The following is a 20,670-nucleotide window of genomic DNA, read 5'->3' on the forward strand; positions in this document are numbered from 1 at the left end:
GTGGTACAAGAACATTGCCCTCCCCGCAACACGACATGCTAACTACTCCCGAACTAGACAACCTAAGTTCTGAGCCCCGGCTTCTATCCAGAGATCTCCAGAGATCTTGATGGCCGACTCCAGCTGACCGACCGTGGCCGGGAGCCCCTGAAGCAGCGCGCATTGCGTTCTTTCCATATCTCCCATGCTACCAAGGCGAATAAAGAGTCCGCTCATTTACGCTTATCTCCGTGCCATCTGTGTCTCCAGCTCTCCCACCATGCTAGCCAGAAAATAGATTCAACAAAATCTTGTGTACTATAAATATTGATATTTTTATATAAATTTAGTTAAAATTATTTTTTAGAAAGCAAGAATGACAGTTAATAAGGGACAAAGAAATTAAAGTACTGCTGCCTTATTTCTTTTGTCCTTGATTTTATCGATTTGTTTTCTTAAAATTTCATAGCGCCCAAAGTTTTTCTATATGAAATTCACATAAATACTCGTGGGAAATATTTCAGTTATAAAGATGTGGCCTTATGAAATAGTTTTGCACACCTTTTCTATTCCCCAGTTACCTGAATTCTGTTTCCCTCTCAGCCTCTCAGGTGACACTTTTGTCTGATGGATGTCTTCAAGATCCGTGCGCCAAGCTGTTTGGTTTATTGGGTCCTATATTTCTTATCCGTCGCCTGAAAGAATCCCAGATTTCATACACCTGAAATCTTAGCAATACCCGTTAATATTGTTTTGGTAAATGATAAAGAAATATTATGAAAAAAATTCTTTGATGTCTCATTACAAATTTTAAAGTATTTTCTATTTCATTGATATTTTGCAAACAAATGGTAAATAACTAGCTACCTCTTCATTGTCTCATAGCAATTTTGAAAGAATTTGAAGATTGTTGTAGAGCATTGAAAAGTTGCTTTTTGGGACCAATGATCATCACCCAAGGTTTTGTAGATCATTTTAAACATTCAATGGAGAGCTGGGAGCCATCTTTTTTAGCTATTAAAAAACATCTAGTTCATATGATATTTACTCAAATCTTAGTTATTCTTGTCGCAAGAGCACATGCAAGTTGAAATACCATCCATTTAGTGAAAACGTAATCCCATTCAACAGATACCACAATTTTCATCCACTCAATAGAAGTTGCAATCTACTCGCTCCATTCTGAAATATCGTATTCTAGCCATTTTCAGACAAAATAATTAACAGAGAGTGCAATAGACGCATTTATCCGTCCCTTAGCTTCCTAACTAATCTATCGAATCACATCGTCTACAGTCGGTTGATCTAGGCCGTTCAAGTAGAATTTGACGGTACACAGTTCCCCTGTGCTGCATCCCTTGGGCCTCAGCCCAACAAGGACGCGCTGCATGGAAGACGAGAGGAAATTTATGGTCAATTCACTCATGACGTTAACACTACAACGGATCAGCAGCTTATTTAGTAAATACTTTGTCTAGCTGGGCGTACCCAAACCGCACATACCACGGCCCAATGCCAGATCGAAGCCCATGGCCCAAAGTAGCTGACGCCATTGTTATTTACACCAACTAAACACGGCAATCGGTAGGTATATCCTTGACCTTCTAGTCCTCAGCGTCATCGAGGGGGATTTCGCGCACTGCCTGGGGAAGGAGGTACCTGGTCTGGGAGTTGGGGACTTGGGAGGACTAGAAGGTCAGTATTAGCTATTTTTTCAACCGGTGGCGCCGCCGGTGACGAACGGGGCTCATTATCTCATCTGGCCCTTCGTCAACCTGCGCACAACGGAGGGAAACTCCTCCCAGACGTGACTTTTCTGGGGCTGGCGTGCGCGGACGGGTTCCTCCATGGCGTGCACTGGCATAGTATTAGTAGTCATTGCAAAGCCAAGAGGAGACTCGAACAGAGAAGGGGGAAGGACCGAAGGAGAGACGCAGGAAGAAGCAAGGATTGCCATACGCTGGTACTTTTATGTATTCATTCGTGCGTCGTTTTGCTGTTTCTGTTTGCGGTTGCCGTCGATTTCCTCATGGTCGTGTCATCTGCAGACTGCACTGCAGCCGCGCTGCGCTGCGAGAGAAGAGGGCGGGGGGAGCACGTGGAGGAGCCAAAGGGGGTGATTCCCTTGCTGGGCTAAAGGTTTGGCCTTCATTTCCCGCCTCTTCCGCATCTTGAGTTGTCGTGAACTCGTGATTATAACAAGACAGCAAGACCTCGGGGGCGGCAAACTGTCGAGCACCTGCTACTGCTAGCGTCTCTGTGCCACCGGGTAGATTAGCTTTGTCCTGGTTGTGGTGGAACAGGTCGCCAGTAATTAGTCTCCTGCTGCTCCTCTCTTCTTTAAACGGCTGCTTAATTCGGTTCCGTCTAGGAATTCTGGTTTTGATATGTTGCTCTGCTTCTATCATCAGACTCTTAGTTGGTTAATGCTCCTGAACATGCCTCAGTGAATTGCACATTAATTATGAAGTTTTGGGGTGAAATAATAAGCAATATACTTACTGCATCTAGCAAGAATTGAGTCAAACTGCACGACTAGTTTCCCCATCAATTAATTAAAATTAAAAATGTTACACAACTTTGTAGACGACAATAATAATAAAGCCTTAGCTCTTGTCTGCTAGTAGTTTATAGAATAAAGGCATAATTAGATAAGTGTAGTACTAGTCCTTGATACCTCATAAATATGAGGAAACTGAAATCCTTACAGTTGATAGTATACATGTCTAGTTGGTTCGAGGAATCGTGTACTGAAATTTCTAACTTATTAAGTGGATTTCGTAAATTTATTCAGTTGTTTAATAATTTCAGGACTCAAGAGGCAATGCCAGCACCAGCACCATCGATTAGTCTGGGAGCTCCAACTCCCTATATAACATCTCATGGATCCAAAGTTGCACGCCTACACATGTATGACTGGATTGTGCTAGTTCTGCTAGCTGTATTGGATGGAGTTCTCAATATAATAGAACCATTCCATCGGTTTGTCGGATCAGAAATGATGACAGACCTCAGATACCCCATGAAGGACAACACAGTGCCATTTTGGGCTGTGCCGGTAACATACTGTTCTCTTGTAGTGTTACCTTGTCAATTCTGATGAACCTCTTGAATACCTTTTCTTCAAATCATGCTTATACAGATAGTTGGTATCATTGGGCCTATCATTATTATGACAGTGATATACTTTAAGAAGAGAAATGTATATGATCTGCATCATGGAATACTAGGTACACCAACTTTCTTGCCTGATTCATTGTGCTAGTTTATCCATTTATTACTTATTCTGAAATCTAGCTTGTCCTAGCAGGTCTCTTGTTTTCAGTGCTTATCACTGCTGTTTTAACTGATGCGATCAAGGATGGTGTTGGGCGACCGCGTCCAGATTTCTTCTGGCGTTGCTTCCCTGATGGAATACCTGTAAGATTCATAGCTTTAGCCAGACCTTAATAATAACTCACTTGAAGCCCTTCTGCAATTACATTGCATGTAAATTGTATAAGAGAGCTTACGAGTTTACTTGGCCTTTAGGATTATAATAACTTTACTACAGGCGCCATATGCCATGGCGAGGCGAGTGTTATTAAAGAAGGTCACAAGAGCTTTCCAAGTGGTCATAGTTCATGTAAGTGACATTATTCTTTACAAATATAGGGATTAGCCCCATATTACTAGAACTAACAGTTTGGGAAATGTCCTATTTCATGACGTGCTAACTACCTTCTTAGCAGTTTAGCGAATATAATAATTGATGCCTCTTTTGTCTTGGTTCCAATCTTGTTTTAGCTACTGCTGAATATTTCTTAATCAGCTATGGAACAAGATGTTTCATATGTTTTGTATACAATGTCTTTTTTTAAAAGTTCTCAAGAAACGAATGTATTGATGTTTTTTTCCACTTCTATCTGTCCATGTGATCCTTTTAGCCCTTTGTTAAATATTGCATTCTTATTTCACTCTTCCATTGAGTGTATGAATTAAAAGTTGAAGTCAGCCTGACCCAAAAGATTGCTTCTGCAAATGATAGTACGAATTATCTTGATAATGTAAAAATATAATGCTGATAATTTGCTGTATAAGCACAATGTACATATATTGACAAAGTAGTCCATCAACCCGTGCTCCTGCATGGATTGTAATTTTAATAGACATAAGTGTTACAAGTTCGTTGATAAATTTAGGGCCTACAACTAATAAAAGTTGTTTATCTTTGTTGTCTCTCGTTTAATCTCGTATTCTAAATCAATACTCATATAGGTGCTTCGTAATCTTTATATGATTGTGATAAACTAAAATTACCAATTACTCTATATGTTTTTCCCATTCCCATTCATAGTCTCTGCCCTTTGGATTGCACTTTCATGCTTATTTGACATGTGTTTAGTTAAATCCTTAGCTTGGGCTTTGTGGTTAACATGGAAATCAATTATACTCATCGCTTCTTGCATACATGTATACATGGTCTGCACTCTTCATGGTGACACACATTATGCAGTATACCTTGTGTTTGTTTTTTTATGCAGTACACCAATCAATTCCAGCTTTTATTTGGTCAGTGGATTACTCATAGATTTATGTTTATATCTTAGGGTCTTTTGCTGGCCTTGGCTTCCTTTCATGGTATCTGGCTGGTAAAATCAAAGTATTCGATCGTAAAGGGCATGTTGCAAAACTCTGCATTGTCCTTTCCCCTCTGCTTCTTGCAGCCTTAGTGGCAGTTTCTCGAGTTGATGACTATTGGCATCACTGGCAAGATGTATGTACTGGTGGATTACTTGGTAAGTATCGAGTAACACTCCCTCCCATTCCCTCCACAGGCACCACAAAGAAATGGAAATGTTAATGTACATATGGTTGTTTTATGCCATGTATGTGCATATGGTTCTCAAAGTATAAGTTATTGTTACAATGTGCAGGGTTGACAGTCGCTTCCATTTGCTACCTGCAGTTTTTTCCACTACCATCTGATGAAAATGGTATGCTTCTAACTCTGTCCTTAATAAATTGTGATTAATGTTCTGTCCATCTTTGCTTATCTCAAATTATAGTGAATATGTGGTTGGGGGTGTCTATCCTGGGTTTACTTGAGGTTGTTTCCAAGTAATGAAAAAACAATCAAGCTTGGACTAGAAAAATAAATAATCACCCAATGTTTATGTATAATTTTGAGGTGCCATACATTTGGCGAGTGGTGACAAGCATGCTGTGTAATGAACTAATGACCCAATGTTTATGAAATGAAGAGTATTCATTTTTAGTAAAATGGCAATCCCCTTTTGATATAAACCTACTGCAGCTGGACTAACATCCCTGAAGAATGTTTTTAACTAAATAATTGTGGTCTCGTTGATAGACATTTTCAATTTCAACAGTTGCAATAATACTTATGGAAGTTATTCTTAACCTGCCTCAAAATGCTCTGCATCAGGATTTTTGCTATCTAGAAACAGAAATATTCGAGTTAATAGCTTTCAAAATAGTCTGCCTGCAGGAAAACTTGCACCTAGTGTATTTCTTCTCTCCCTTGATCTTTTTAACTCTTCCTGAATTGGACACTTGTGTCTAGCATCTAGCATGCTCCTGCTTTGGCAGTGTCATGAGTATAAAGAGACTGACAAAGGTGCTACGTAGTACTGTGTTAGTTAGTAAGAAAGCCCCTGGATGTGGCAGGCTGTGTTGGAAGATGACTAGTACTAACACTTGTATTGGCAGGGTTCATGCAAGAAAATAGGACATGGTGCAGTGCCTTGGTTTTTACAGTTTGTCTTGGTATACACCATGTCATTGCTAGTCCTTGCACGAACTAAGATGATGAGTTCAGTGTGCATGGCACGGAGAGAAGATAGGTTTAGGTTAAAAGACTAAGAAACAAATTCTCAAAAGGTTATATTAGCAGTTGGTAGCCTAATACTGTGCACAGAGATCCTCCAATAAAAAGTTGAAAAATATCAGCCATTCCAAGTAACAGATAGGTACAAACCAAAGTTTGCAGGCTCTCAAGTCTCATGGGCTCAAATTTTTTTCTTAACAAAGCTCATGGGCTCAAAAAAAATTGAACAAAGTTTGGGCTCTTTTTTTTTTGAACAAAGCTCATGGGCTCATTTAGACACTGCTGTTTACTGCCACGGTCAACCAACTGTGCCCTTTGCTCGCTGTCCTGGAAACTTGTACTCCCTCCGTTTTGATTTAGAGGTCGTTTTGGCTTTTATAGATATACATATTTTATTATGTATCTATAAATACCATATATCTAATTGCATAGCAAAAGCTATGTACATAGAAAAGCCAAAATAATCTATAGTTTGGGACAAAGAGTGGTATCCATTATGCATTATTTTCATAGAATGGTCTGGTGGGTGTTTGAGTAAGCATGATATTTCGCAAAACTCACATGCCGGTATTGGATACTCCACGGATAGTCATACAGATACTCTGTATCATGGGTGTGTCGAAAATTTACTCAATTTATAAATGCTAAGAATAACCCAGATGCTCCTGATATACCTGACCGGTACGGTGGTACATATGGGATACCTTGACACCTATCACCATGCTCAGTATAGGAGCCCTTATCAATTCCAATGGCGGTTAGTCTGCCCATGGTGGTCAAGTCGGAGGATTTCCTGTTGTCAACGACCTAGATATTGCAACTCGGGTCTTGGCTCCTTGTTGGCCTGAACGTACCTTATACAATGTTATAGCTCTGTCAGGATTGATTGTTAAATGTTAATAGTTTCACCTTGTGGAATGATTGTTAAGTGTTAATAGTTTCACCTTTTCCAACGGTCAGGATTGTGGCCTCACGCGTATTTCCGACACATTGGTGAGCCAGAGGGTGACAACCAAGTGCAACCCACGTACATGAGCCGTCGCAGCTCGATTCATAACGGTTCCTTTCACAGTCCTGATGCAGTGGAAATGAGGAGCACGAGCCGAGCACTGGATTCCATGGAAGCTGGTGGGAGAGTCCAATGATGGAATAATAACACCAAGGGCCACAGACCATTGTAAATTTTGTAATATAACCTTCTAGTGCTTAGTATAGCAAAGATTTTGTTCGATTCCTTATTATGTAACTTCCAAAGCATAGAATATAAAGCACATGTCTCTGGTGAGAATTCTTGGCTAGATTCCATCTCCTTTTGGAACATATATTTGATATATGACGTCGATGCGTCATGAGACACAACACAAAGAAGCATGAGCTTATATGTACTATTTTGGAGGATCTTAAAATGCGGTTCCTTTAGCATCAGAATGAGCCACAAACAGGTTGTTGGAAGCAGATGGCTTCGGCATCCTCTATGCATTATGATGATCACTTTTCTGCTAGTGTCCTCTGAAGTGCAATTGATTACTGCGTCGCTGTGATCCGGCCGCCAGCCATGTGATTCAGGTGATGATCGATACAAGAAGGAACTCATTCGGTGCACTGGGGTTTGTTGGGAGTTGGGACTGGAACCATTATCGCAGCATCATGTTCCTCTACAGTGGCCAGATTTGAACGGATCCATTTCAGGCACCTGCACAACATGACCAAATTGGTCCTGTCGTCCTTGTTAAACTGGGACTGGACAAATAAAAGCCTGCAAGCTGACAGGCACACCGACATGTGAGTTGATATTTTCTTAGACCGAATGATGCCGAATTGATAGCGAGCCTGGCACACCGACATGTGACCCGACCTGTTCTCGCTTTTCTCGTGATAAACTACTGTAGTAATAGTACTATCAGTGCTCCTATTAGGCAACAAAGATGGTCGATCGTATGGACATGCTAGTGCAGACGCTACTTTCTGGTAACGGAGCATCATATTTGTCTTGACTACTGAAAAAGCCATGCAGCCGCAGTTACCTAAACTTTTCAGCGAAGGATGCAGGGATCAATCATGAAGACAGAGCAGAAGATGATGGTCCAGTCCTGATTTTTTTTTTCTTTTTCTTTTTCTCCAAATTCAGTCAGATTAAATGATGGGCGACTTATCAGACGTGGAGATTTTTTTTTTCCAGCACAGTTGAATAGTTTCTGGCCATGGACAGCAGCACAAAACATAACTCTCAGAAAATTTCAGTGGTGTGTCCTTGTGATGAGGTCTGACCAGATCAGACAGACCTGAATGAATTATTGACATCACAACAACCCGGCCGATAAACTCCTATCCAGGTGTGTTTGTTGACGAATAATTCAGGACGGTACCGTTGCACTGTCAATTCTCAATTCTCATACCATGGAATCTGAATCTGAAAACCTGGAAGGATCGGAGGAGGACAGATATATTGTGATTAGCTGGTGCAGGTGCACACTGTCCTTTCGTCCCCCTCTCTTTTCTCGACAGGTGTATGAACATGTGTTTAGTCTTTTGGGGCAACAAGATTATGGTTTGCATAGGATTCCTGGGTTTATGCTCTCTGCTGTACAATACAACTGCTAGTGAGTGCTGCCAACTTGCAAGAAACCAAGGACCGGCAGCAGGATCAATGGCCAGAGGAGAGAAATCAGAGATGGGCCGAGTTGTTCAGGAAAGATGGAGAAGGAGGGAGGGAGGGAATCTACTCATCCTACCGTCCTACAGTAGTAGCACGTACGAGTTGGTCATAATGTATTACTTATGTTGCTAATGAGAATCAACGACTAGGGCCTCTGTGACAGCTGTTGAGATGCGTGTCTGTCAAAGCGCGCGCGGAGCCCCAAAGTGCGCAAAGGTGTAGGGAGTAGAATTTTAGCCCGATCGATAGGCAACGTGCACATGCGTGGAGCTGACAAGAGATTTGTTTGACTCTGGAATATTTGAAGCGTTGCTACTTTGGCCTTGTTTAGTTCGTAAAAATTTTTGTTTTTGGCTACTGTAGCATTTCGTTTTTTATTTGACAAACATTGTCCAATCACGGAGTAACTAGGCTCAAAAGATTCATCTCACAAATTACAGATAAACTGTGCAGTTAGTTTTTATTTTTGTTTATATTTAATGCTCCATGCATACGACAAAAAATTCGATGTGACGGAGAATTTTGAAAATTTTTGCGAACTAAACAAGGCCTTTGCTAGGCAATGCACGGCGCCAAATAGTTTTGACCCTGAAGCAGCCTCAAGTGCGTGTTGTGCAGAGCTGTACTCCCTTCCTATACGACGACTGACCGAATCATGGCAGCAAGACCTCGAGAGTCGAGTATGTTAGTCTTATATTTGCATACGAGTATGCTGCAAATTGCAGTGACTAATCTATGTACTATGGCCCATTTCCATGTGATTCTGGAGCGGATGCTACTCAAGGACTTCGTAGTTTGCTTTCAACGGTGTAGGCGGTGCGAATGTTAGATGTACTACTAGCTGTAATAACTTATAAACAGTGCAGTCTGCTGCATGAACAACCGGCAGAAGTAAATACAGTAGCCAATTTGTCTAGCCCAGCTAGGGACGTTTTTCCGGTAGTGGTAGCTAGCTTTCTCCATCAACGGTACACTGTACCGGTACACTGAAGTTAACACCTCGCTGTCACTTTATATTTGTGCAGGACAAGTTGAACAGGGTCGTCGGCAGCGTGTGGTACTTCGCTAATAGTGCTGTTTATATTCTTCATGGTCATTGGTCAAACAAGTCGTCTTTCTCATACTTATTAACAGCTGATGGATAGGAGCTAGAGGATAATATGAGATGACGAAGATATACATATATATGTGTGTGAATGCATTGTGGACTTTTCTTTTTTTTTTTTTAGTGAAAGAGTTCCGTCAACTACTAGGTACTGCGTGCAACAACGTGTGTAAAGTTGTCAAGAACCGGCGGAAAGTTTGTGTGCAGTGTATGTAGTACACTACATGGTTATAAACACAAGTGCAAACGTACGTAGAGAGCTGGGAAATGGCCACACGAGAGGAGCGGAGAGAAGAGTGGGTTACAACTCGATCGCGGCGATCGACGTGATTAAATTGACGACGCCAAGTCTGATTTGGTTCGGTGTTAGTTGTTGGGCCGATCGAGTACCGATAGCTAGTCAAAGAAATCGCTCGTAGACAGACAGTTTATTGAGAGAGATGGGCAGCAGCACAGCCATACGCCCATATCTTTTGAAACGGTACATGTAAATAAGTGGGAGTGCAACCATCCATCCATCCACATATATTAAACTAAGTACTACCACTCCTTATAATAATCATTTTGTATATGTGCAAGTACATGCGTGATGCAGCCTAACCACTTGACCAACAAGGCCAGCAGCCCAAGCAGCTTGCTTTTGATGCGCTCGACCACTGAGCTGATGATCGAGCACCACTTGCTGACTAGTATTATTAGCAATAATAGTTAATTAATCCGCGCGATTAGGCACGGATCGGGGGCATGTGGGCGGTTTGACCGGTGTCCATGCCCCGCCAATGGCGTCGTCGCGGAGAGCTGCTACTGCTAGAGACGTCGTCCGCCCACGACGCTGTCCGTCTCTCAACGAAAAAGCGCCGTGTGCTTATCCGTCCACAGTCCACACACACACACACACACACCTGACCGCGGCATGTGGTGGGATGCATATGCTCCCGCCGCTGCTGCTGTGTTGTGACCTGGTGGGGTGAGACCCTCTACTACTGCTTCTCCTTCCGGCGTGCTCCCCGAGAGCCACACCCGCTGGACACACGCAAGCCGCGGATTAGCTTTATATTTATAATCGATCGGACAGGTGGATGAATATCTTCTCCGCGTTGCGTTTTGGTTGCTTCTTGATCCGGAAAGCTACAGACTAGTAGTAGTAGTAATAACAATTAACAACAGGGCCGCCCAACTTGCGTTGTCGAATTCACAACAGTGGTGCTGCTGCTTCGGCGATAAGCTAGCTGACGATGGACCTGACTCCTGAGGATGTGGTGCTCCGGCAAATCGTCGCTCGTGCATTCTAGCCCTCGAGAAGTAACGTAATATCATGTTTTTATCATTTTAGCCCCTCGATTTATGTTCTAGTAGCTCCCAGTACCGTCGTCGTTTATTGTTTGTTTACTTGTTTAGGCGTCCTGTTCGTTTGGGATTATCAATCAAATCTGCTAATTACTTATAATAAATTAGTTAACAGTATTTTCTGTCATGATTTATCAGCCAAACGAACAAGGCGTTGATTGAGTTTGGCCATGTGTGGCCAGATTTGAATTTTTTCACAAGAAATATATAATTGCAGTTCAGTTTCAGTATCCATAGAAAATTAGAAATGTGACTGCGTGAAAAAGATCGATTACCCTGTGAAGGGCGAAAGTGCGTATGAGCTGTACTCCCTTCATAATGAAACCAGTTTCTAGACTACCGCGAGTGCCAGTACACCACTTGCACATACAGTTAGGCCTTGTTTAGTTCGCAAAAATTTTCAAAATTCCCCGTCACATCGAATCTTTAGTCACATGCATGGAGCATTAAATAAAGATAAAAATAAAAACTAATTACACAGTTTACCTGAAATTTGTGAGATGAATCTTTTGAGCCTAGTTACTCCGTGATTGGATAATGTTTGTCAAATAAAAACGAAAGTGCTACAGTAGCTAAAAAACCATAATTTTGCCAACTAAACAAGGCCTTAGCCAAGGAAGACCAGCTACACGCTACGAAATGCACAGTAGTATATTCAGAGAGTCCTTGTTTCTGTCTTTATACACCAGCTAGTCATACGCCACGGAAAATACAGAACGCGTCGACTGCGGGCCGAGGCCAGAGAACCACAAGGTGTAACGTGCAAAATTAACATCCATCCAGCAAAAAACTATCGCCTCTCGCATGCAACTGGGAGAAAAAGCAAGACCCGTGGAAAACGACCTAACACTGGGCATCAAGATCCGAGCCGTGGGTCAGCAGGTCAGGCTAGTCCCCATACAAAAACATGCTCCACATAAACATTAGTACTACTATGATCACTAAACATATGCATAAAACGCAGCGTTGACTCGCTATAAAAGCCCCCACCATATACACAAGTCTACAAGACCAGCAGCGGCACCTACTCCACATGCGGGGGGGTTCATTAGTTTAACACCAAATTGGTACTCCCACGCAGAGGCACCTGAATAATCAAGTGACGAAGAGCAGATGATGACGCTAACCTTGAGCTCTCGCCTCCACCCAAACCGACGGACGACACGAGGGACCGGGAACGCGACACGCCCGCAGCAGCCCCTGCATGTGCATGTGGCCACCCGGCAGGCACACAACCGCGGCCGCCTGCCTGCCTGCCGGAGCAAAAGAAAAAAACACGGCAGACTTCGGTGCCACTGCATAGCAGCCTTGCCCGGCCGTCGCCGCCCACTTGCCACAAGAGACAGTAAAAAAAAAAAAGGGAAAGCAAACGCGATCGTTTCCACACGCAGGACGGCAGGAGCTCTGCCGCCGAGGACCCGCCCGGTGGGGCGATGGGTCTCCAAAGTCGCGCTGCCCCTCTGGCGGTTTTGTACCCGGGCGTCGCGTCCTGTTCCTGGTGATGGTGTGGTGCCTATCCCCAACTAACCTGCCCCAGCCATGTACTAGTAGTCTGCTGCCTGATTGCCTCCTTTGCTGTGCAATGCAGCTGTGTGTGCAGTGCAGTGCAGTGCACCACGCCCACACTGCACCCTGCGAGGGCAACGGACCCGCTGGCTCCCTCGCGACTTCTTCGTTCACGAGGGGTCAGTGAGTCCGGCCAGACGCCTTTCGTTGCCATGCATGCTTCGACGCGGTGGGAAACTTCCGGGAACGCAGCGGTGTGTGGGGGGGTGGGGGGCGTGCTTGACTTCTCGTAGCGACTAGCGAGAGAGAGAGAGAGAGACAAATCAAAAGCGCGGGGGTGCTGGCTGTTTGGACAGCAGGTAAAGCCTAGCTAGCTTCTCGTCAAAAGGCAGCATCGATTCAGGTTTTCCATGGCGTGGCATGCAACAAAAGCTGCTAGCCTACACTTGCGTCCTTGTCCTTCTTGGAATCTTGGGCCCCTTCTACTAAAGATGAAAACGATCGAAAACGATCGAAAATGGAATTACAATGTAAAAAACGAAAACAGTCGGTACAGAATATTTCTATATTTTAGCAATTAAAGAGTACAAAAAAAATAAAAATGGTTGTAAAACCAACTGAAACTGACAAATTTTTATGTTTGACAAAATTCGAAAACAGTTTCATAATATAGAAAACGATATCATAATGTAGAAAACGAAAGCGGTCGGTACGGAATATTTCCGTTCCGTTTTCATCGTTACCTTCTACACGGTTACTACTATTTTAGCCTGGCACAGCCGCACACGCAGTAAGATCTACGGAGTACAGTACTAGTAGAAGCAACACCATTACAGTACCTACTAGCACTGTAGTACTAGAATCCGAGCAAGAGTGTACAGGGGTGCTGTAGATGAGCAAGAGTGTGACGGTACTGGTGCTGTGTGCTCGTACGTACTTGCAGGCGAGGGAATGTAAAGCTGAGAAAAGCGTGCAATGCAGCCGATGTGAGATGTTTTCAAACGTTTCTCCGTTGGAAACCTGCAGCACATGTAGGACGTGTCCTGTGCCACATGGTTGCTGCGAGGAGCCGAGGACTAGCAACAGCAATAACCACACAGCAGGTAATCATGTCGACTGCACCGTGGTACACGCATTTTCTGTGCCATGCTAGCCTAGCTAGGACTATTCCAACCGTCAGCCTTTCCTTTCACCTCACCATAGGTTACTCGTAGCTAGTGTAGTTCTTGCTTCTAGGTTAGAGCAAATAAGACCGTGTTTAGTAGCAGAAGAATTTTGCAAAATGATAAAAAATAACTAATTACATAATTTATCTATAATTTATGAGACAAATTTTTTTAAAATATATTAGTTTATAATTGAATAACAATTATCAAATACAAACAAAAATAAAGTAATAACACTTTGCAAATTTTTTTTAGAAACTAAACACGTTCTAGAGACTCGTGGACTGAATATTAAGACGTACGAAAAAGAAGGAGAGAAAAGAAACGGATCCGCTGGCTAAAAAAGTAACCGTTACTAATACCGTGGGCTTTTTCGCTGGTATGAAAAGTTAAGGTTAAAATTATTTTTGGCTGGTTTATTGGAAGAGAAAAATACTACTTGTAAAAAAAATAGCTGAAAAAACATTATTTTATATTTAAAAATTAGTGCCGATAAGTTCCAGCCAAAACCTGCATATGCAAGTGGCCGTCGGTTGCAAGCTGCTTCGCTAATCCATCCAGTTCCAACCTCGCTCGACACTGTCACTTCTGCCTCGCTCGGGTGTCGCTGCTTTCTCTGCGTGCTCTACAGGCGGCAAACAATATTTTAGTGCCTTGTTTACTTCTAAAAAATTTTGCAAAATAGAAATAGTAGCACTTTCGTTTGTATTTGACAAATATTATCCAATTATAGACTAACTAGGCTCAAAAGATTCATCTCGTCAATTCCGACCAAACTGTGTAATTAGTTTTTATTTTTATTTAAATTTAATACTCTATGTATACGTCTAAAAATTCAATGTAACGGAGAATCTAAAAAAAATGGTGCAAAATTTTTAGGAACTAAACAAGCCAAGCCAAGGCGATTAGGCGAGACCACGCAAGAGAGAGGGGGGGGGGGGGGGGGGGGGGGTACCGTACCGGCTTTATCTGTGCAACTTGTCCACCACGGTTGCCGCGTGCACATTACTATTTGTTGTAGTTGTACGCCGAGGCCCCCCTGGTCCGTCAAGAGCCGTGCCCGGCCGCGTCTCTGTCCGTGACGTGCGTGTCGTCCGCATGGAGTCCATCTGTTGGTGACGAGGCACGGCCAGGAACCGGTGGATCTGCCGCCCCAGCGCCAGGCTTGTGTTGTGTCTCATGCGCGTGCCGAATTGCTCGTCAAATTTGGGTGCATGCATATTTATGTACTAGATGAGCGTAATCGTAGTACGAATCTGCTGTCCTGCCTGCGCGGCGCTCATCAATTTTGGACGTACTAATAAGCAGCTGGCACATAGTAGCTCAGCAGCATGCAATGGTACTGACGATACTGCTAAGAGTGACAGTCCGGCCCATGGCTTACTCCACAAATCAGTGTGCTACGACATCACTACTACACTACTATCTACACCGTCTCTTGGGTTTATTTTGTTTGCTACTCCGATCCTATCAGTTGCCGACCATCTATCCTGCTGACGACGATCGAACCGGCGAGCCGTACTTCCACCGGCCACGCCCCACGCGCCATGCATCTCTCCTCCGACCTCCCGTCCTCTCCTTGGGCCGGCCGTCGCCGGTGCCCCTGCCCGGTGTCGTAGCCGAGAAAACCGGGCGAAACGAGCAACATTCCCCTGAATTCTGAGGCCTCCCGAGCCGGGCGCCCAGGCCGGCTAATTGTGGAGTACTACGCGGGCGCCGTCCAGAGATTCCGATGGCCTGGCTGAGCTGGACTCACATCGTTGGCTCGCTAAGCAATGGCGTTTTGTTTGGTTTCGACGCCAATGTGTTGCACATGCCCGAACTTCACGCCCTTGTGTGTACTCCGTACTATGCTGCAAAACCACAACGAGGCCGCGATTAATTAAATACTAAAGAGATAAAGAAACAAAGGCATCAGGACAATGCAGTATTCCAGTATATCTGTGTATGTCTATCCATGAGATACATGTACGTATATCTATATATGCCAGCGTGTACTAGTATAACCTACTAGTAGTAGCAAACATCCACTGCGCTGCGTCTTTGTTGCTGGACTGGATGTGGAGAGGAAATTAAGAAGAGAACAACTACTCGTACTTATATAATACTTCTGTTGTAAATTATAAGTTGTCTTCATTTTTATATATATTTATTATGTATATAGACAAGCCAATATAAATATAACAAAAGAAATTAGAAGCAATTTATAATTTAAAACGGAGGAAGTACGTAAATACATACTCCTACGTTATTTATTAAAAAAGTAAAATACTCATACAAATACAAGAGATAGATAGAGAGAGATATACAGAGAGAGACAACAGTACATCTATTGCTTCGTTTCCAGATCTATCCTACAGTATCCTTATCCGATGCAATGGCCCCGTCTCCGCAGCGAAAGGCATAGGCCGGCCCTGCTCCTCTTTCCCTGTTGCTGATAAGTTTAGCATATCTATCTACAGAAGATAATGTCAGCGAGCGGCGTGCGCCCATGGGCTCTGCCGGGCATTGTTTACTTCAAAAAAAATTATAAAATGAGCATAATAGTATTTTTATTTATATTTTATACATATTATTTAATTATAGATTAATTAGATTTAAAAGATTTATCTCATAAATTATAGACATGTAATTCGTTAGTTTTATTTATATTTAATACTATATATATATGTTATAAGATTTGATGTCATGGTAAATATAAAAAATTTTGTAAAATTTTTTAAAAACTAAACAAGGCCAGATAGGTTAGCCTTCTGCCACTGCCAGCTACTAGCAGAGTACCCAAGAGCCTGTGGACTGTGGGTGACTGGGCGGACGCGGGGTGTAGCTGCAGCAGCCGCATTACACCACACCACATCACGTCATATTCATACGGAGGGGTACGTAGTAGTAGAAGTAGACTACTGTACATCTGATCTCGGAAGCTACAGAAATCTGAAGACTACTAGTAGTATAGAACGTTAGAGTAATTTGTAAGACGAATTTTTAAATCTAATAGATAGATATTAATTATCAAATAAAACAAAAATACTATAATAGTTATTAAATTTGAACAACCAACTAAACACCCTTTAGTACGTGGTACTTCATAGAGATACATCTGCGCATCTGTAGATGGTACGACTACTAGTACTTGGGACCTGGAAATTCGAAATGTAGTAAAATCTTTCGATCTGATGCACGGTTAACCATGATGTTTAGAATGTTTCTGCTTCTTCTGTGTCAGATCAGATGATCATCATCTAGCCTTCTAGGGCTGTTTTTCTTTTTCCTCCATTAGCAGTAAGTATACAGTTGAGGAGAAGATTTACATCGAAGCAATGCAAGAAGAAATGGGAAATAAACAAACGAACGAACTAAGTGAGATGCTTGCCGAGAAGGGACTAAATTCAGCTCGGTGAACGGTGATGCTACCATCTGAGTTGAGCGATCGGGCAAAAAGAAAACGACTAGCTGCTAAACTAGGGAAAGAGAAAGATCGATCGCTCCGTCCGTCGCATTAGTCCGTCTACACTAGTGCCAGCTCCACGAGCTGCTTCTTGAACGCCGCCTGCGGGGGCGAGGCCAAGTCCCGGGCTCTCTTGCACCCGGCGGCCATGGCCTCCGCTGGCGCCGCGGCGGTGGCGGCCGGCGCCGTCAGCAGGTCGACGCCGAAGAGACGCACGGCCTTCGTCGCCACCGGCGCCGGAGCCGGAGCCGGAGGCGATGACCCCACGGCGGGGCCTGTCGTCGTCGAGGCGGTGGCGACGCTGTTGGGACGCAGCTTGCAGTCGATGAAGAGCTTGGTGTCGGCGCCGGCGCCGACCGCGGACGAGCGGTAGAAGCCGACGACGTCGCCGGCCTGGAGGCCCTTCTCCTTGACGAAGCGGCTCCAGCCCTTGGTGAGCACGTAGCTCTGGCTGCTGTTCCAGTAGGAGTAGCGGAACCGCCACACCTTGCCCGCGGCGTCCTCCAGGTTGAGGAGCACGCCCTTGCTCTCGCCGCCGGCGGACGGGAGCTGCAGCGGGAAGTGCTTCTCGGCGTGCTGCTTCGGGATCACCAGCCGGTTCAGCTTGCCCACGTCGCTCGGGGTCACCGTCTTGTCGAAGAGGTGCTCCCGAGCCGTCGCGGGGGAGGGCGACGCGAGGGAGGAATGGTTGTTGTTGTTGTTGGCTAGTGACGAGGCGGTGGTGGTGGCCGCGGACGAGGCGGCGGCGGCGGCGGCGGCGGCGAAGGCGCGCTTGTTCTGCGCGAGCTCGTCGAAGTAGGTGTGCTTGCGGAGCATGTCGACGACCTCGGCCTTGGAGCGTGACGCGAGGAACCGGAGCTCGGCGGCGGCGTCCGGGTCGGCGTCCGCGAGCGGGCGGAAGTTGGTGACGGCGTCGCGGCCGCGGAACCGCTGCGCGGCGACGTCGTAGGCGCGCGCGGCGTCGGCCTCGCCCGCGAACGTGCCGAGCCACACGCGTTGGTGGCGCTCGTAGATCTGCGCGCCCCACCGCCCGTTGGGCTGGGGCACCACGCCCTTGTACCTGGACGACGGCAGCTTCCCGCCCACGCCCACCGCGCCCGGGGCGGCGGCAGCAGCAGAGTCCGCCTCGGCGCCCGGCTCGGCCGCGTCAAGGACCGCGCTGGCGCCGCTGCCCATGCGCTCCAGCGGCGGGCCCGAGGCGGCGGCGGCGACGGCCAAAGCCCTTAGCTTGTCCGTGGACGCGCCGCCACCGCCTCCGCTGCCGCTGCTGGTGTCGTCCACGAGGCTGCTGGCGCTGTCCATTTTCAGTGCACCACTGCTGGAAGCTGGCTATAGCTGGGCTTGGGCACCGCGTATGTATGCTTCTGTTCCGGGGAGATGTTTGTAGTGTTGTAGGATAGGTTGAGGAGGGGGAGGGTGCCGAGGGATATATAGCCTCACCGGTGGGTGGGTGGAAACTCACTGGAGACTGGAGAGAGCGCGGCGTAGGAGAGGTAGCTGTTTTCTGGGGACTGCCACGCCGTAGGCCGTATAGCCATACCGCTACACCCATGTCTGCGTGTGCAAATGGTTTGGTTACGTTCCGCCTTCGCGGCCGTGTTTTGGGCTTGTTTTCTTGTGATTTTTCCGGTGCTTGGAGATGTTGCCGCGTTGGATTGGATGCAAGTAATATACTCCTACTACTATACTACCGTACCAGTACGACGAGACGTCATCACATCACCCTGTGGCCGTGGCCCGTGGGTTGCTAGTAGTTTCGGCGAGTGTGGGTGACTTGAGCGTGGGTCAGTCAACTCGGGCCAATCTCTCACGGGGCATGCGCCGAGATCAACCTATAAGATATTATTAGCCCATATGGAAAGGAAATAAAGAAAAGATTTTTTTTTTCTTGTTCTTGTTGCTGCTGAAGTGGTGCTGATGATGCGAGCAAGGCTGGCTGGCAGCCCACAGGTGCTGGCTTTGCCATGTCATCTCTTGATCTCTTTCTATCTTTGGCCTTTGGCCTTTTGCACTCAAAGATACGGCATTTTTTTAAAACCTTATTAGACGTCCGGCCGTCCGGGGTTTTGTGTGTTTCAGATTGGTCGTGTCTCATATGTGTTGTTGTTGTTGCTGCTGTTGAATTATTGGTATAGACCTCTCCCTCACTCTAGAAGCTTGTAGAGGCTAGAGAGACAGGTATATATGTAGCATCAACACAGGAAAATCCTTTGATGGGAATGTCATGGAATTAGAAACTACTACTCCATCCCAAATTGTAAGTCGTTTGACTTTTTTTACCCCAAATTTGACCACTCGTCTTATTCAAAAAAATTGTGCAAATATAGTCAAATTTTAAGTCATTCTTGAAGAACTTTTATTAATAAACCAATACACAACAAAAAAAAGTGATATTTTGTACAAAACTTTGAATAAGACGAGTGGTCAAATTTGATATTAAAAAAGTCAAACGACTTATAATTTGAGATGGATTGAGTAGAAAACAACTTGCATTGGTAACTATCTTGTTGTACAAGTGACAGATGCGTGGAGACATGCTCAACCTGGGAGAATAGTCCAAAACGCCGGAGAGGCTTCCTGCATAGGAACATCACTGTTGCTTCCTGTTATTGAATTGTAGCCTAGACGATGACGCTTTGTTAGGTTTATTACACATTCCTTAGTCATTTCTGAATCAAGGTTGTTTCCTGGGATATGATAGTTCGCAGAGATGTGAACTAAATACAAAAAAAGTCATGGTTCAACAATCTTCTCGGATGTGTACACTTCAAGTTCAACAATCTGAATGTGTACACTTCCAAGCAGTTGCTCCATAACACTGTATATACTATGCTTATTTCAAAGAGAAAATAAACTCTCGTAATTTTGAAGATATGCATCTCAAAGGTCCTCTCCCGTAGCTTTTATCAGAACTATTCAAAGGAGGAATAATAGGTCCCGCAACAGGGCGCCAATGCTACAATCAACCAAGTTGAAATAATACGAACCAACTGAGTGTACTTATACAGGTAGATCCAGTCAACACTGAGCGTATTTGTCTACGAAAAATCTATTACCTTGATGCAGTCCAGATATAAAGAAGAACCCGGGGTAGAATAATAGAGCAGCAACAAAAATAGGCGATTTTTTTCTAGAAAAAATACTCCATCAATCCATGTTCTTATGCGTGCTAAGAATATTTGTGAGACATGCTCCCTCCATTCCAAAATAAGTGTCATTCTCGCTTTTTAAGAGTCAAATCCTTTTGACTTTGACCATAAATAAAAATATTTTCCCAAAAAATATATAAAATTTATTAAAATTTATAATACGTAATTATTATTATTAGATATAACATAGAATCTATTTTTTATAATAAAATTATTTGGATATATAAATATTACTTATTTTTTCTATAAACCTAGTCAAACATTAAAATGTTTGACCAGATGATTAGAATCTATAGTACCTGTGTTGGTCAAACTTTTAGGATATCTTGCTAATATTTGTTAATTTGTCTTTTTTTCATAATAGCATATCTTGGTATATTTTTATGAACCAAATATATCTAGAGGTTATCATTATCATTGATGATTAGAATCTACTAAATCTATGGCAAAATCTTTCTGATTTTTTGAGAATTTCTAAGATATT

General features: G+C 44.2%; 2 protein-coding genes across 4 annotated transcripts; one reads left to right on the forward strand and one right to left on the reverse strand.

The window, feature by feature from the left end:
* LOC8063098 (lipid phosphate phosphatase 2) lies at window positions 1,597-7,231 on the forward strand. Of its 3 annotated transcripts, XM_021455032.1 has the most exons (9): window positions 1,681-1,942; window positions 2,028-2,118; window positions 2,791-3,037; window positions 3,122-3,209; window positions 3,290-3,399; window positions 3,511-3,604; window positions 4,569-4,757; window positions 4,896-4,955; window positions 6,770-7,231. In XM_021455032.1, the coding sequence occupies exons 3-9, from the start codon at window positions 2,804-2,806 to the stop codon at window positions 6,952-6,954; spliced, it is 960 nt and encodes a 319-aa protein (XP_021310707.1). In that variant the 5' UTR covers window positions 1,681-1,942; window positions 2,028-2,118; window positions 2,791-2,803; the 3' UTR covers window positions 6,955-7,231. The 3 variants fall into 3 exon arrangements, with proteins under 3 accessions (XP_021310706.1, XP_021310707.1, XP_021310705.1); XM_021455031.1 differs by lacking the exons at window positions 1,681-1,942; window positions 2,028-2,118 and adding an exon at window positions 1,597-1,674 and having other exon boundaries at window positions 6,770-7,043; XM_021455030.1 differs by lacking the exon at window positions 2,028-2,118.
* LOC8063099 (AP2/ERF and B3 domain-containing protein Os01g0693400) lies at window positions 16,781-18,648 on the reverse strand. The gene has a single exon (XM_002458307.2). The coding sequence runs from the start codon at window positions 18,337-18,339 to the stop codon at window positions 17,098-17,100; it is 1,242 nt and encodes a 413-aa protein (XP_002458352.1). The 5' UTR covers window positions 18,340-18,648; the 3' UTR covers window positions 16,781-17,097.

The sequence above is a fragment of the Sorghum bicolor genome, chromosome 3, assembly GCF_000003195.3.
Source record: "Sorghum bicolor cultivar BTx623 chromosome 3, Sorghum_bicolor_NCBIv3, whole genome shotgun sequence".
NCBI classification, from domain to species: domain Eukaryota; kingdom Viridiplantae; phylum Streptophyta; class Magnoliopsida; order Poales; family Poaceae; genus Sorghum; species Sorghum bicolor.

Coding starts and splice junctions, on each gene's coding strand:
- LOC8063098 (XM_021455030.1), top strand. CDS start 1,827: ATGGCGTGCACTGGCATAGTATTAGTAGTCATTGCAAAGCCAAGAGGA. Junction 1,943..2,790: donor GCAAGGATTGCCATACGCTG/GTACTTTTATGT, acceptor TAATAATTTCAG/GACTCAAGAGGCAATGCCAG. Junction 3,605..4,568: donor TCCAAGTGGTCATAGTTCAT/GTAAGTGACATT, acceptor TTTATATCTTAG/GGTCTTTTGCTGGCCTTGGC.
- LOC8063099 (XM_002458307.2), bottom strand. CDS start 18,339: ATGGACAGCGCCAGCAGCCTCGTGGACGACACCAGCAGCGGCAGCGGA.